This window comes from Oncorhynchus mykiss, chromosome 16 (genome assembly GCF_057628025.1).
Source record: "Oncorhynchus mykiss isolate SJ-2025 chromosome 16, ASM5762802v1, whole genome shotgun sequence".
In the NCBI taxonomy this organism is placed as follows: Eukaryota; Metazoa; Chordata; class Actinopteri; order Salmoniformes; family Salmonidae; genus Oncorhynchus; species Oncorhynchus mykiss.
The window spans coordinates 35,424,787-35,440,581 of record NC_143037.1 but is presented as its reverse complement, the minus strand read 5'-3'; the positions used below and the strand labels follow the sequence as shown (position 1 = coordinate 35,440,581).

General features: G+C 41.1%; 2 protein-coding genes across 6 annotated transcripts in view; one reads left to right on the top strand and one right to left on the bottom strand.

Annotated features, from left to right (window-relative positions):
- The window catches only part of LOC110491843 (uncharacterized), a 95,533-nt gene that overhangs the window by 42,701 nt on the left and 37,037 nt on the right, over nucleotides 1-15,795 (top strand). The gene's annotated exons all lie outside the window — the stretch shown is intronic.
- Nucleotides 1-15,795, bottom strand: part of LOC110491844 (uncharacterized) — a 34,897-nt gene that overhangs the window by 13,877 nt on the left and 5,225 nt on the right. Inside the window, exons 1-2 of one of the 5 annotated variants that reach the window (XM_090202581.1) lie at nucleotides 14,080-14,599; nucleotides 6,156-6,321 (exon numbers count right to left, since the gene is read on the bottom strand). In XM_090202581.1, coding sequence (XP_090058707.1) covers nucleotides 6,156-6,321; nucleotides 14,080-14,376 — 463 coding nt within the window. In that variant the 5' untranslated portion in view covers nucleotides 14,377-14,599. Of the gene's footprint in view, nucleotides 1-6,155; nucleotides 6,322-13,449; nucleotides 13,817-14,079; nucleotides 14,600-15,795 lie in introns of those variants that run through there. The other 4 variants (XM_021565639.3, XM_090202582.1, XM_021565643.3 and 1 more) reach the window with 4 other exon arrangements.

The following is a 15,795-nucleotide window of genomic DNA, read 5'->3' as shown; positions in this document are numbered from 1 at the left end:
GACGAGTTGAGTTTTTACCAAAAAGTTATATTTTGGTTTCATCTGACCATATGACATTCTCCCAATCTTCTTCTGGATCATCCAAATGCTCTCTAGCAAACTTCAGACGGGCCTGGACTTGTGTCCCCCTGCTTAAGCCAGTACGTCTGGCACTGCAGGATTTGAGTACCTGGCGACGTAGTGTGTTACTGATGGTAGGCTTTGTTACTTTGGTCCCAGCTCTCTGCAGGTCATTCACCACACAGGCCCCCCCATGTGGTTCTGGGATTTTTGCTCACCGTTCTTGTGATCATTTTGACCCCACGGGGTGAGATCTTGCGTGGAGCCCCAGATCGAGGGAGATTATCAGTGGTCTTGTATGTCTTCCATTTCCTAATAATTGCTCCTACAGTTGATTTCTTCTAACCAAGCTGCTTACCTATTGCAGATTCAGTCTTCCCAGCCTGGTGCAGGTCTACAATTGTGTTTCTGGTGTCCTTTGACAGCTCTTTGGTCTTGGCCATAGTGGAGTTTGGAGTGTAACGAGGTAACGAGTGGAGGACAGAGGAGCCTCTTAAAGAAGAAGTTACAGGTCTGTGAGAGTCAGAAATCTTGCTTGTTTGTAGGTGACCAAATACTTATTTTCCACCATAATTTGCAAATAAATAAATTAAAAATGTGATTTTTTTCTGGATTTTTTTTCTCATTTTGTCTGTCATAGTTGAAGTGTACCTATGATGCAAATTACAGGCCTCATCTTTTTAAGTGGGAGAACTTTTTTAAATACTAAATACTAAATACTTTTTTGCTCCACTGTATTTGATAACCTGCAAAATGGGCAGTGTTTCCTACTTACAAAGAATGTAGAGGTCTGTAATTTTTATAATAGGTACACTTCAACTGTGAGAGACGGAATCTAAAACAAAAATCCAGAAAATCACATTGTATGATTTTTAAGTAATTACTTTGCATTTTATTGCATGACATAAGTATTTGATCACCTACCAACCAGTAAGAATTCCGGCTCTCACAGACCTGTTAGTTTTTCTTTAAGAAGCCCTCCTGTTCTCCACTCATTACCTGTATTAACTGCACTTGTTTGAACTCGTTACCTGTCCACACACTCAAACAAACATACTCCAACCTCTCCACAATGGCCGAGACCAGAGAGCTGTGTAAGGACATCAGGGATATAATTGTAGACCTGCACAAGGCTGGGATAAGCTACAGGACAATAGGCAAGCAGCTTGGTGAGAAGGCAACAACTGTTGGCGCAATTATTAGAAAATGGAAGAAGTTCAAGATGACGGTCAATCACCCTCGGTCTGGGGCTCCATGCAAGATCTCACCTCGTGGGGCATCAATGATCATGAGGAAGGTGATGGATCAGCCCAGAACTACACTGCAGGACCTGGTCAATGACCTGAAGAGAGCTGGGACCACAGTCTCAAAGAAAACCATTAGTAACACACTACGCCATCATGGATTAAAATCCTGCAGCGCTCGCAAGGTCTCCCTGCTCAAGCCAGCGCATGTCCAGGCCCGTCTGAAGTTTGCCAATGACCATCTGGATGATCCAGAGGAGGAATGGGAAAAGGTCATGTGGTCTGATGAGACAAAAATAGAGCTTTTTGGTCTAAACTCCACTCGCCGTATTTGGAGGAAGAAGAAGGATGAGTACAATCCCAAGAACACCATCCCAACCGTGAAGCATGGAGGTGGAAACATCATTCTTTGGGGATGCTTTTCTGCAAAGGGGACAGGACGACTGCACCGTATTGAGGGGAGGATGGATGGGGCCTTGTATCGCGAGATCTTGGCCAACAACCTCCTTCACTCAGTAAGAGCATTGAAGATGGGTCGTAGCTGGGTCTTCCAGCATGACAACGACCCAAAACACACAGCCAGAGCAACTAAGGAGTGGCTCCGTAAGAAGCATCTCAAGGTCCTGGAGTGGCCTAGCCAGTCTCCAGACCTGAACCCAATAGAAAATCTTTGGAGGGAGCTGAAAGTCCGTATTGCGACAGCCCCGATACCTGAAGGATCTGGAGAAGGTCTGTATGGAGGAGTGGGCCAAAATCCCTGCTGCAGTGTGTGCAAACCTGGCAAGAACTACAGGAAACGTATGATCTCTAATTGCAAACAAAGATTTCCATACCAAATATTAAGTTCTGCTTTTCTGATGTACCAAATACTTATGTCATGCAATAAAAGGCTAATTAATTACTTAAATCAAACAATGAGATTTTCTGGATTTTTGTTTTAGATTCGGTCTCACAGTTGAAGTGTACCTATGATAAAAATTAGACCTCTACATGCTTTGTAAGTAGGAAACACTGCCGATTTTGCAGGTTATCATACTTGTTCTCCCCAGTGTGTGTGTGTGTGTGTGTGTGTGTGTGTGTGTGTGTGTAATATATATACACACACACACACACACACACACACACACACACACACTGCTCAAAAAAATAAAGGGAACACTTAAACAACACAATGTAACTCCAAGTCAATCACACTTCTGTGAAATCAAACTGTCCACTTAGAAAGCAACACTGATTGACAATAAATTTCACATGCTGTTGTGCAAATGGAATAGACAACAGGTGGAAATTATAGGCAATTAGCAAGACACCCCCAATAAAGGAGTGGTTCTGCAGGTGGTGACCACAGACCACTTCTCAGTTCCTATACTTCCTGGCTGATGTTTTGGTCACTTTTGAATGCTGGTGGTGCTTTCACTCTAGTGGTAGCATGAGACTGAATCTACAACCCACACAAGTGGCTCAGGTAGTGCAGCTCATCCAGGATGGCACATAAATGCGAGCTGTGGCAAGAAGGTTTGCTGTGTCTGTCAGCGTAGTGTCCAGAGCATGGAGGCGCTACCAGAAGACAGGCCAGTACATCAGGAGACGTGGAGGAGGCCGAATGGAGGAAAAATGACCTCCCAGCAGGCCACAAATGTGCATGTGTCTGCTCAAATGGTCAGAAACAGACTCCATGAGGGTGGTATGAGGGCCCGATGTCCACAGGTGGGGGTTGTGCTTACAGCCCAACACTGTGCAGGACGTTTGGCATTTGCCAGAGAACACCAAGATTGGCAAATTCGCCACTGGCGCCCTGTGCTCTTCACAGATGAAAGCAGGTTCACACTGAGCACGTGACAGACGTGACAGTCTGGAGACGCCATGGAGAACGTTCTGCTGCCTGCAACATCCTCCAGCATAACCGGTTTGGCGGTGGGTCAGTCATGGTGTGGGGTGGCATTTCTTTGGGGGGGCCACACCTCCATGTGCTCGCCAGCGGTAACCTGACTGCCATTAGGTACCGAGATGAGATCCTCAGACCCCTTGTGACCATATGCTGGTGCGGTTGGCCCTGAGTTACTCCTAATGCAAGACGATGCTAGACCTCATGTGGCTGGAGTGTGTCAGCAGTTCCTGCAAGAGGAAGGCATTGATGCTATGGACTGGCCCGTCCGTTCCCCAGACCTGAATCCAATTGAGAACATCTGGGACATCATGTCTCGCTCCATCCACCAACGCCACGTTGCACCACAGACTGTCCAGGAGTTGGCGGATGCTTTAGTCCAGGTCTGGGAGGAGATCCCTCAGGAGACCATCCGCTTCCTCATCAGGAGCATGCCCAGGCGTTGTAGGGAGGTCATACAGGTACGTGGAGGCCACACACACTACTGAGCCTCATTTTGACTTGTTTTAAGGACATTACATCAAAGTTGGATCAGCCTATAGTGTGGTTTTCCACTTTAATTTTGAGTGTGACTCCAAATCCAGACCTCCATGGGTTGATAAATTTCATTTCCATTGATAATTTGTGTGATTTTGTTGTCAGCACATTCAACTATGTAAAGAAAAAAGTATTTAATAAGAATCATTCATTCAGATCTAGGATGTTTTATTTTAGTGTTCCCTTTGAGCAGTGTATATATATATATATATATATATATACACAGTGCCTTGCGAAAGTATTCGGCCCCCTTGAACACTTTCAATCGAGAATCTGTGGAAAGAACTGAAAACTGCTGTTCACAAATGCTCTCCATCCAACCTCACTGAGCTCGAGCTGTTTTGCAAGGAGGAATGGGAAAAAATGTCAGTCCCTCGATGTGCAAAACTGATAGACATACCCCAAGCGACTACAGCTGTAATCGCAGCAAAAGGTGGCGCTACAAAGTATTAACTTAAGGGGGCTGAATAATTTTGCACGCCCAATTTTTCAGTTTTTGATTTGTTAAAAAAGTTTGAAATATCCAATAAATGTCGTTCCACTTCATGATTGTGTCCCACTTGTTGTTGATTCTTCACAAAAAAAATAAAGTTTTATATCTTTATGTTTGAAGCCTGAAATGTGGCAAAAGGTCGCAAAGTTCAAGGGGGCCGAATACTTTCGCAAGGCACTGTATATATATATATATTTTACATTTCACTAGGCAAGTCAGTTAAGAACACATTCTTATTTACAATGACAGCCTACCCCGGCCAAACCCTAACATGCTGACCACACTGCTCGCTTCGCAAAATAAATGTCCACAAACGTTATTCAATCATTGCACACACTGCTCGCGAGCATCTGCGTGGCCAGGCGCTAAAATGGAAATTGGTTCTATTTGTGACGCTCAACGCACTGCAAGTCCGGCCTCTCTGTCTCCTCATTTGGTTTTTAGGAGCATATATCCACGTGAGATCTCCTCATTGGTTTTTAGGTGTATATACCGACGTGGGTGATTGAAAGATGAATTTAGGTCCACACTCCAGTCAGTTGTAGTAATGCTGTAAAGTTGGTTGCCAACCACAATATAAAGTCCAAAGAAGAAAAAGAAACCTGAAGGAAGGAAAGATGACGAGAAATGAATTTGGTTTACCGGATTATTTGTCTGAGTAGAGGACCTTGTGCACTTCAGATAAAATAACAACACAATGTTTATATACCAGGGCAAATTAGCTAGCAACAGCAAGCTAGCTAGGTAAATTGCCATAAATGTTAAATGCTTTTTGACCTGTCCCCAAATTAATATAATTGGCTCAGCTTTGTTGATGATATTTTAACCTGCGTATCCTGATCGTTTCTGGTGTGCGTGAACAAAATACATTTTCACACGTGCGGTTTGGTCAGCATGTAACGATGCTGGGCTAATTGTGCGCCGCACTATAGGACTCGAATCGAACCTGTAGTGACGCCTCTAGCACTGAGATGCAGTGCCTTAGACTGTTGTGCCACTCGGGAGCCCCAACAGAACATCCCTGGCATCTCTATTGCCTCTGATCTGACGGACTCACTAAACACAAATGCTTCATTTGTAAATGATGTCTGAGTGTTGGAGTACACCCCTGGCTATCCGTAAATAAATAAAAACAAGAAAATGGTGCCGCCTGGTTTGCTTAAAATATGGAATTTGAAATAGTTTATACTTTTACTTCTGATACTTAAGTATATTTTAGCAATTACATTTACATTTTGGGATATTTTGGCTCTGAAAAAAAGGTTCTTAACAAATTACTACGTTAAATATAGACTGTATCTGTCTCGGAAATGGACCAATTACTTTAAAAGCACTGCAAATGACCTAGACCTATGTTGGCTTATTTAAACATTAAAGAAACAAGTATTTTAATTTTGGAACGGTTGAAGTTCGGTTTGACAGTTGAAATCGCACTTTGGGTCGGTGAATTGTTGCGAGCCCTGCCTCTAATCCCCTTCACCATTTTGTCCTCATCATTGAGATTATTCAAATTCAATCATGGAAGTGTTTAAAGTGATTTAAAAAGGGACAATAGATCACTGAGTACCAGGCCATTAGAGGGGGCCGTTAGCAAATTGGGTAGGCCACCCATCAACTGCATTCACTTGCAGAGTTTTGGAAGGGATTACATTGACTGATTTGTGACTGGCGGTAATTTTTTTGAACCTTTATTTAACTAGGCAAGTCAGTTAAGAACAAATTCTTATTTTCAATGACGGCCTAGGAACAGTGGGTTAACTAACTGCCTGTTCAGGGGCAGAATGACAGATTTGTACCTTGTCAGCTCGGGGATTTGAACGTGATCACCGTGATGGTCCTAGTGTCTACCGAGCAATTACCCTACACATCAATTAATTTCAGCTGTATTTGAAAAGAAGTGAACTATTCTACAAAAGATACAAGCCATATGCCTCACCTTTGTTTGTATTTTTTCCTCTGTAATAATAAGCCTGTGTTGACACGTTGTGTTTTAACGGTACCAGAACGGGTCTTGGAGGTGATGGTACCATAATGTTGCATACTGAGGGTGGTTCATATTGGCATCCCTCATCTTTTGTCACACCCGACGTCATGTGTTCCACCTAAACAAAACAAGTACAATGTAAACAGGGGTTAGGAATATTTGCCTAGATATGCTAGCTATTTTCTGTATACTTTTCCGACGGTACAACGTCGAACTTCAAGTTCAGCCTTTTTTCGCAAATCCCATCTTCACTTGAGTAAAGTTGGTGAAACACCCTTCTGTAATGTGAACCCTGCAGATACTAGTTTCTGAAGTAACTTTAATATTTTCATCCGTTCTTAATGTTACACTCAGCAAGAAACAGCATCCACTCCAGTAGGAGTCAAGGGTCTTGAGGAAGGCTGTGTTGAAATGCTAACGAATTCTTGGCACATCCTGTTACCGAACAAGACCACTGAGTACCAGGCCATTCGTGAGGGCCGTTAGCAAGTTTGGTAGGCTACATCAGCGCCATTCATTTGCACAGTTTTGGATGGGATTACATTCTAATATTTAATGTTCAATACGCACAATAAATTGACTGGTGAGCTAATGTGGCTCATTTCAGTGGATTCAAGAGTCTGTGTAATCAATCTCTACATAATTTGTGTTGCTCAACTGGAGACGTAGAGACCTTGATGTACTGCGTAGGTTAAATCTGACCACATTTATTTGACTGATTGATTGTTTGGTCGTTTAAAAAAAAAATATATATTTAGTCTAGGAGTCGCAAATATATAATAATATAATTTGGCCACACAAGACACCGGTCTGAATTACATCTGTCTGAGTGTACTAATCCATTGCAGAAGCCGCGAGGATGGCACACCAGTATCACCAGTAGTACATTTACCATTAATTCCCATAATTTCTAATCTACAATGTTTGTTTGGTTACAATCATTTTTGTTAATGCATTCAATATATATTATTGTTACAGTCTTACCGTTTGCACAGCGCACAATTTAGGCTACACTTGTGAGGGAAAAAAGTTTGTATTTCAGTCCATTTACGAGTTATCAATTCATTCATTGTCCTTGTGCTCACTGGTATGGGAAACTGAGGGCCCAGAGTATTTTATACAATGTTGCAAGTTTGCTAGCATGAGCTTCCCACCAGACCAAGTTAATACAATGTTTCAAGTTCCTTGCAGACAACCCATGCATAGCCAATGTGATTTATAGGATATTTATTTTTATATCAGGATATTTTCTACCTGCAGGCTGCAATGTTTTTATTTGTTGGCTATTTTTACATGTGTGACTCATTTCAAGAAACTAGGCGTATGTCGTGCGTCACTACTTCAGGGGAGAGCCATTCGAACGTAAGCTTTTTGGGGGCAGAAATGCCTTCTGGAACATGTGAACTTTCATGTGCGTTAATAACAAACTTGTATGCCATCTGTAAATACGAATACAATTGTTAAATTACGAGCCTAATTGGTTTAGACAGGAGCCATGATTGGCTGAGATAAATGGGTGGACTGGACATGCTGAGAGAGGAGTTCGGATTGGTCTGCCATGTAGCAGGCTTCTGTCTATAACATGAGCTGGTCATTGCTCTCCACTTTCTGGAGGTCTGAGTTTTGGAATCAGAGTATTCTCTGAAAATTCTGCCGTTTGATTGCAACTATGCAGATGGAGTCAAAGGGAACACACAGAAGGCTGTTGTATAAATCACCTGTCTCGGATTACATCTTCAAACCATGGCATCTGTGACAGAGAGGGAGAAGCATCCATCCATGTATATGGGTAAGATAGTCTAGCTAGCTACATTTTCAGATATTACATTTTTCAGTTTGTCAAGTTAAAGCGTACTGTTAGCTAGCAAGCTAACGTTACGTGTATAATCTGTGTCGTAATATTCGTATCTCAGAGCCATGTGCATTACTAGTTATGGCCTAATGTTAGCTAACCTGGTTGGTTAGCTACCTGCAGATTCATGCAAGGTAGTAACGTTATGAGTTGGGATTATGGTTCATTGTTTAGCTAGCTATACGTCTAAACAAAAGACTCCATTTCAATAGAATGTTCATGATGTCACTGCGACAACTGTCGATAGACGTAGCTGGTAAATTCGCTCTGGCTATCTACTCCGATTTCATTGCAGTCGTCTGAGTGTGCCAGAGCACAGAATAACTGATGAATTTATGGACGCTGAACACCCGTTGAGAATATGGCCGGTGTCAGTAAACATTGGCAAAAAAGCGTAATTAAATTGTTGCTAGATGCAGTTTGTCACCAACGCTCTGGATAACATTAACAGCCTAACCAGCTCTGCTAGGGCGAGTAAAATGATTGGTGAGCTTTTCCCTCATTTGTGTCTGTAAGTAGCTAGCAAGCTGTTCAACGTTAGCTTGGGAGCTGTTAAGTCAGAACGCTCGGATCAACCCTACTCCTTGGCCAGAGCATCCAGTGTGGGTAAGATATGCGCTCTCAACGCTCCGAATTTACAAACTGATAATCTGACAACTCTTGAGTTTATGAACACCCAGAGCACACTCTGGCACTCCAGATTGAATTCATGAAAACACCCATAGTATGAACCAACCTTTAGTCTTGACATCTTTGGTTTAGTACATGGCCTCACATGTGAATCCTTAAAGAGCTGGGTGGGGCTAAAGCTTAAGAGGTTGTGAACAATGCTGAAAGGGTGTAGACTGGGTATGCAGGATATAATCGAATGATATTAGTTAAAAATGCCAACATTGGCCTGATGTCTAGTTTAACGCCGATGTGCAAAACCAATGTCAAAGCTGGCGTGCATACCTATATAGCATAGGTAGATGACATAATGAAAATACTGTGCTACACAGCATTCCTAACCTAGCCCATAATGTCTGCTGTGTGGATCTATTTTGAAGTTTCAAAGGAAGGTAACAAAAAGGCCAAATCCAAGAGAAAGTGAAATCTTTCAATACCACAAACCTAATTAGTCATTTGAAAGCGCATCACCCCTAGACATTCAACGACTACAAAAGCAGAAAAAAACTAAGCGCGCACTTCCAACAACTAAACAAGTTCAAGTCAAGCAGTCAAGAGTAAGAAAGAGTAAGAACATTTCAGCGAGACAACTCAAAGCCAAAATCCATTAACGGCAAGATAATCTAATTCAATGCCCTTGACAATCAACCGTTCTCTGTCGTGGATGATGTTGGCTTTCACAGACTGGTCGAGCACCTCGAGCCCCGGTACACACTACCAAGTATGCGCTATTTTTCAAATGTTGCCCTACCGGAGTTACACAGTATTGTTGAAACGCACACCCATGAGCTACTTGCTATGGGTGTCACTTCTATTAGCTTCACGACTGACATTTGGACCAGCAATGTCAGCCCCATGAGCATACCGAGTCTGACAGCACAGTGGGTCGTAGAGGATTTTGTATTGAGGAAAGCCACATTGCATGGTCAAGAATGTGCTGGTTCTCATACCGCTGCTGCCATTTCAATGGCATTTGAGAACATGACCACACTCCTAGCTCCATTCGAACAACTGACTCGAGAAATAATCTCATCAACTGCGTCTGCAACAGAAATGATACCCTCTGTCGACAGACCATGGGGTTAAAACTTGCAAAAGTACTCCACTAGAGACTGTGAACAAGTGATTCGGTGGCATTCTCTCTGAGCCTCTCTCCTGTGTCGCCACCATGCTCGATACTAGGTACAAGGACCGCTACTTTGATGAAGACAAGAAACAGGGTTTACGTGAAATGTTAGACACCGCTGGACAAGACCGTGCGCACCGACAGAGGACTCACGACAGACAGAGCTGAAACTTCACTGCTTGACATGTATGATGAAATCCTGGTTGAATGAAACAACTGAACGAAACACCACAGCAAACATGTGACATAAATATGTGTTGATTATGTTTTACTGGTAATGGAGACATACGTAAATGCCAACAAAATAACTTTTGTCAGTGTGTGTTTCAACTATTTAACTGTACTAGAATGCTTAAAAGGCTGTTAAAATTTTAAATATTGGTTATCGGTATCAGGTTTTTTGGCAAGGAAAATATTGGATATCGGTATCGAACAAAAATGTAATATCGTTTCATCCCTAGTGTAGACAAAGAAGAGCTCGCCAGTAGGTGTACCAAAACATTCAAGGGCCATTTTCTCAAAAGTGAGATTAGAAGTTTCTGCTTTGAAAGTTGACAAATACTTTCAACTGTATTGTATATACCATTTTCTAGCTCTGAGTCTCAACTTTTTTCCAACGTAAAAAAAACTATTTCAAATTTTGCTACCTAAGACCAAATCAAGCCGGTCGGTCACATTTTGGCAATAGCAGTTACTTTTAGATTTGTATAATTTTCTCTTAGATTAACCACATGACGTTGATTTTGAGATATGAAGACTTTATTATCAATTCAACTATTCCACGAAAATGTGCATATGAAAATCATAACTGGCACGCAGATCAGTAGAAATGGTACGGTAACTTGGCACTCCAAATTAAAAGTTTGCCGACCGCTGGTGTAGCCTATTGGCGAAGACCAGCGGGAGGAATGGGTTGGGAACAGGTTTTTCTTCTTCTGGTTAGGCTATATTGATCTCTGGCGCCCTCTTTAGTAATTTGTCTTCATTTTTAAAATTGCAGTACTTAAAGCATCAGACAAGCTCAGTAGCCCACATATAGTTCTATTCAAACATAGGGTGTGTCTATATATGGAAAAAAAACTTCAATTTCAACCAATCGATTGGTCGAAAGAACAGATGATTTAGTTCTAACCTGATGCCCCGTTTACATTGTGATGCATTTCATTACATCGTACGTCATCTTCATGCAATCTCACGGAGAGCATAGGCTCTCGTCAAAAAAGAGAAATGTTTAAAGGCTCTCAGATTGCAAAATATGACCTTTTCATTCAAGACAGGATAAACATGGTTTCAGTTGATAATAAAACATGTTACTTTTTGCTGAATTTGTTTTTCTTTCTTGCAAGTCAAGCTAGCTTAGAGTTAAAAAATTTATTTTATTTAACTTGGCAAGTCGGTTAAGAATAAATTCTTATATACAATGACAGCCTGGCAAAAAGCCTCCTGCGGGGACGGAGGCTGGGATTAAAAATATAGGACAAAATACACATCACAAGAGACACCACACTTCATAAAGCAATACCTAAAACAACATAGCATGGCAGCAACATGTGAAAATAGCAGCACAAAACATGGTACAAACATTATTGGGGACAGACAACAGCAAAGGGAAAGAAGGTAGAGACAACAACTCAATACAGTTTATAGAGTGAAGTGATGTGTCCTATAAGGAGCATTGGTAGCAAATCTGATGGCCGAATGGTAAAGAACATCTAGCCGCTCGAGAGCATCCTTACCTGCCAATCTATATATTATGTCTCCATAATCTAGCATGGGAAGGATGGTCATCTGAATCAGGGTTAGTTTGGCAGCTTGGGTGAAAGAGGAGCGATAAGGATAGAGGAATTAAGTCTAGATTTAACTTTAGCCGGTAACTTTGATATGTGCTGAGAGGAGGACAGTGTACCGTCTAGCCATACTCCCAAGTACTTGTGTGAGGTGACTACCTCAAGTTTTAAACCCACAGGTTTAACACCTGTGGGGAGAGGGGCATTCTTACCAAACCACATTACCTTTGTTTTGGAGTAGCTAGCTAGATAGCTAAAAGTTGGGCTATACTGTAGTTTGCAACCTTCCACTAATAATTATCCTAAAAAACAAATGCCATTACAATCAAACTTAAAACGGGAGGCAACAGACATTGTATAATTTTCTTAACAGCCAATGTGTATTTAACATTACTAATAAAATAGTATTCACTTATATAGGAATGGGTAATTGTTTACAAGTCGCTAAGTTAGCTATCACCTAAAACCACATTTTCATCTTCTCTGGTTTGGTAACTTCCTGTAAATCGCACAACCAGTTAGCAATACTCAACTCCCCCACGATATAAGGTCATGTCTACACTTAACAGTTCATGCACCTTTTGTATTTCTGATCATGGAATTCCAAACATGTCATGCTTCAACACATTTAAATGTGTTAACACTGCGTCCGGCTTACATTTTCCCGGGCTATATTCAAATGTCTGTATGCATTCTGCAAATGGTTGAACAGTCTAAAACTAACAACTTGATCAGTGGTGTAAAGTACTTAAGTAAAATGCTTTAAAGTACTACTAGTTTTTTTTTTTTAGGTATCTGTACTTTACTATTTATATTGACTACTTTTACTTTTCACTCCAAACATTTTCCCTGACACCCAGAAGTACTTGTTACATTTTCAATGCTTAGCAGGACAGGAAAGTGGTCCAATTCACGCACTTATCAAGAGAAGATGCCTGGTCACCCCAACTGCCTCTGATCTGGAGGACTCACTAAATACAAATGCTTAGTTTGTAAATTATGTCTCTGTGTTGTAGTGTGGCCCTGGCTATCGGTAAATTAAAAACGTTGTGCCATCTGATCTTATTATAAGCAATTTTAAATGATTTATACTTGACACTAAGTATATTTAAAACCAAATACTTTTAGACTTACTGAAGTAGTATCTTTCTTGGTGACTTTCACTTGAGTCATTTTCTATTAAGGCATCTTTACTTTTACTCAAGTATGACAATTGTGCACTTTTTCCACCACTGAACTTGATGGCAGTTGCCAACTACTGTATATAGCAGCTAACCTGTAACTGACCAGCAAGCTAGCTAACAAAGCTAAAGGGATAGCAAACAGGTTAGCATAACTCTAGCCAAACAAAACACATGTCTAAATAAAGTATAATTCATGAAGCCAGCAAACACGTTCCTCAAACATTAGGAACGTATTTCCTCCAACGTTGAATTAAAAAACTAGTTTTTCGGAGACGTGTGAGCGGAGAACGCCCCCTGTATGCGCTTTATCCAGGTGTACATTACAGGATATTGCCCGGATTTAGCTGCCCTAGTCGAGTTTGAGATCGGAGACAAAATCCCTAGTTCGTTGCCTACTCGGGCCCCGAGGTCGTCACCGAGGCTCGTTTATTGTGAGCGGGTCAGAGATGCTATCTGAGGGTTACCGATGTCTTCGAGCAGTCCCACTCCCAGACGTCCCGATAAAACCAAACATGTTTGAATACATCGGCACACAAAAAAAAGAGTAGAAGCCAGTGAGGTGACGTTTCGCATTGTTTTCCCCAGCTAGCTAATTATCAACTAACGTTAGGGAGACAGATAAACTTACCGATACTTCATGGATCGGAAAAATAGTTGGGATGGCGTCCGGTTTCAGAACAAATAGTTTGGCATACCCCATTGACTTCGGCCCCCAATTTAGAAACGAGTCCCTGTTGAAATGCGCGCTGCAAATTCGTGTTGTTGTACCGATATGCACATCTGGATTCGAAGTAAAAAGAAACTGCACCCACTGTCTTCTGATTTCAGGGTCTTTAGGAAGACTGTGTAAAGTATCAGTCCTGGCTTTGGAACAACCAAGAAAGCTGCAAGTAGTTACCGGCGATATGTGCGACATGGTGGAGTGGCTAACTGTTAGCTAACGTTACTGTTACATTCTTCAGAATACAAGTCTGTTAGGTTGGGGAAGGGGGGGTGTACAAAGTACATGCACTATTCTGATTACGCAGTGCTACCGCCACCGCATGGACTGGAGTTTTCATATAATCCAATGTCCTACCCCTCGTCTACAACATATTGTAGCGCGGTAGCTAGTTAGCTAACATTAACCCCCCTTTCAACATTGTTTTAGGACTTTGACGATATCTGCTAGCAAAGACTGATTGTGATGGATTGTGTTGATGTGCATCAGCATTACAAGATATAGTTTGTCCTTTACATTATCTAGCTAAACACTTACTACTTGGTTGGTTGCCGCTGCAGGGTGCAAGATGGATGGGACAGAACCTTGTTGGAGGATCAAGCTCTTAGCAAATCCACTTGTGTACCTATCCTGATGTGCAATGCAGTCCGATGAGAAGTGTGCTGTGCATATGCGCAGGTACTGACTGAACTTCTCTGGCACTTGATTATTAAAAATAAATTTAAGCCAGATCAGACGAAGTGTCTGTTCTGATGGAAGACCATGCAAAGAAACATTTTCAGCCTTGCAGCCACCTACTGCACAAACTATCTCTCTCTTGCTTTTGCTTGTCATTACTTAAAATTAAATCACAGATGAAAGGGAAAGTAATCAATATATTTGTCAACGTCAACAATGAGAAATTCTCAAGGTAGCTAGCACTGGAGCCTGATGGGATAGTTCCACTGAAGTATAAAACGTTGCTTTACCGGCTGCTGTCAAGCAGGCAAGAATAAATATGTACTTCCGAGTCACGGATTTTTGGACTCATTTAGAATCAGAGTCCCGTCCTGTATACTTTTGTAAATAAAAAATTAAGGTGAAAATTATGGAAATGTGCACATCAATACATTTTACACTTGTTATCATACAAATAATAATTTAGTATTTATTTGCGATATGTCATTTATTTTTTCAAACCTAAATGGTCAACGTTGTTTTTTGTGTGTACTCCTACCATTTATTGCACCATACACAATGTTCTGTACTTTGTGTTGGAGTTAAAGATGTATCCATTCTATTCCGAAGCTCTTCTAGTTTCCAAATCCACAGAATTTACATCAAGAGGAGCATCCCTACTCATTATGCTGCCCTTAAAGAGTGGCCTATCAACCTAAATCCAATAGTTTTTTCATATTGGACATACATATTGCACTGTAAACAATATTGTGTATGTTGTGTCGCAGTAAAATGGGGGTCAATTCTACTCAAATCACTTCTGGTTTTCCAAATCCAGAGTTTACACCCAGAGGAGCGTGGCTGCTGATTTTGCGGTCCTTAAAAATGTTGCCAATCTGCTTCAAAATGTTCATATTGGACATACAGGACCAGTCAAAAGTGTGGACACACATACTCAAGGGTTTTTCTTAATTTTTTAAAAACAATTTTCTACATTGTAGAATAATAGTGAAGACATCAAAACTATGAAATAACACATATGGAATCATGCAGTAACCAAAATTTGTTTAAACAAATCAAAATATTTATTTTTATTTTAGATTCTTCAAGCTTTGCACACTCTTGGCATTCTCTCCACCAGCTTCATGAGATAGTCACCTGAAATTCATTTCAGTTAACAGGTGTGCCTTGTTAAAAGTTCATTTGTGAAATTTCCTTCCTTCTTAATGTGTTTGAGCCAATCAGTTATGTTGTGACAAGGCAGGGTAAGTTATACAGAAGATATCCCTATTTGGAAAAATACCAAGTCCAAATTATGGCAAGAACTGCTCAAATAAGCAAAGAGAAATGACAGTCCATTGCTTTAAGACATGAAGGTCAGTCAATGCGGTAGGTGTGTCCAAACTTTTGAATGGTACTGTTCATATTTCATGTATTGTACATACATATTGAATCGTACAAAATTCAGACCCCTTGACTTTTTCCACATTTTGTTACGTTACAGCCTTATTCTAAAATTGATTTAAAAAAAAAAAATCCATCAATCTACACACAATACCCCATAATGACAAAGCAAAAACGGGTCTTAAGAAATGT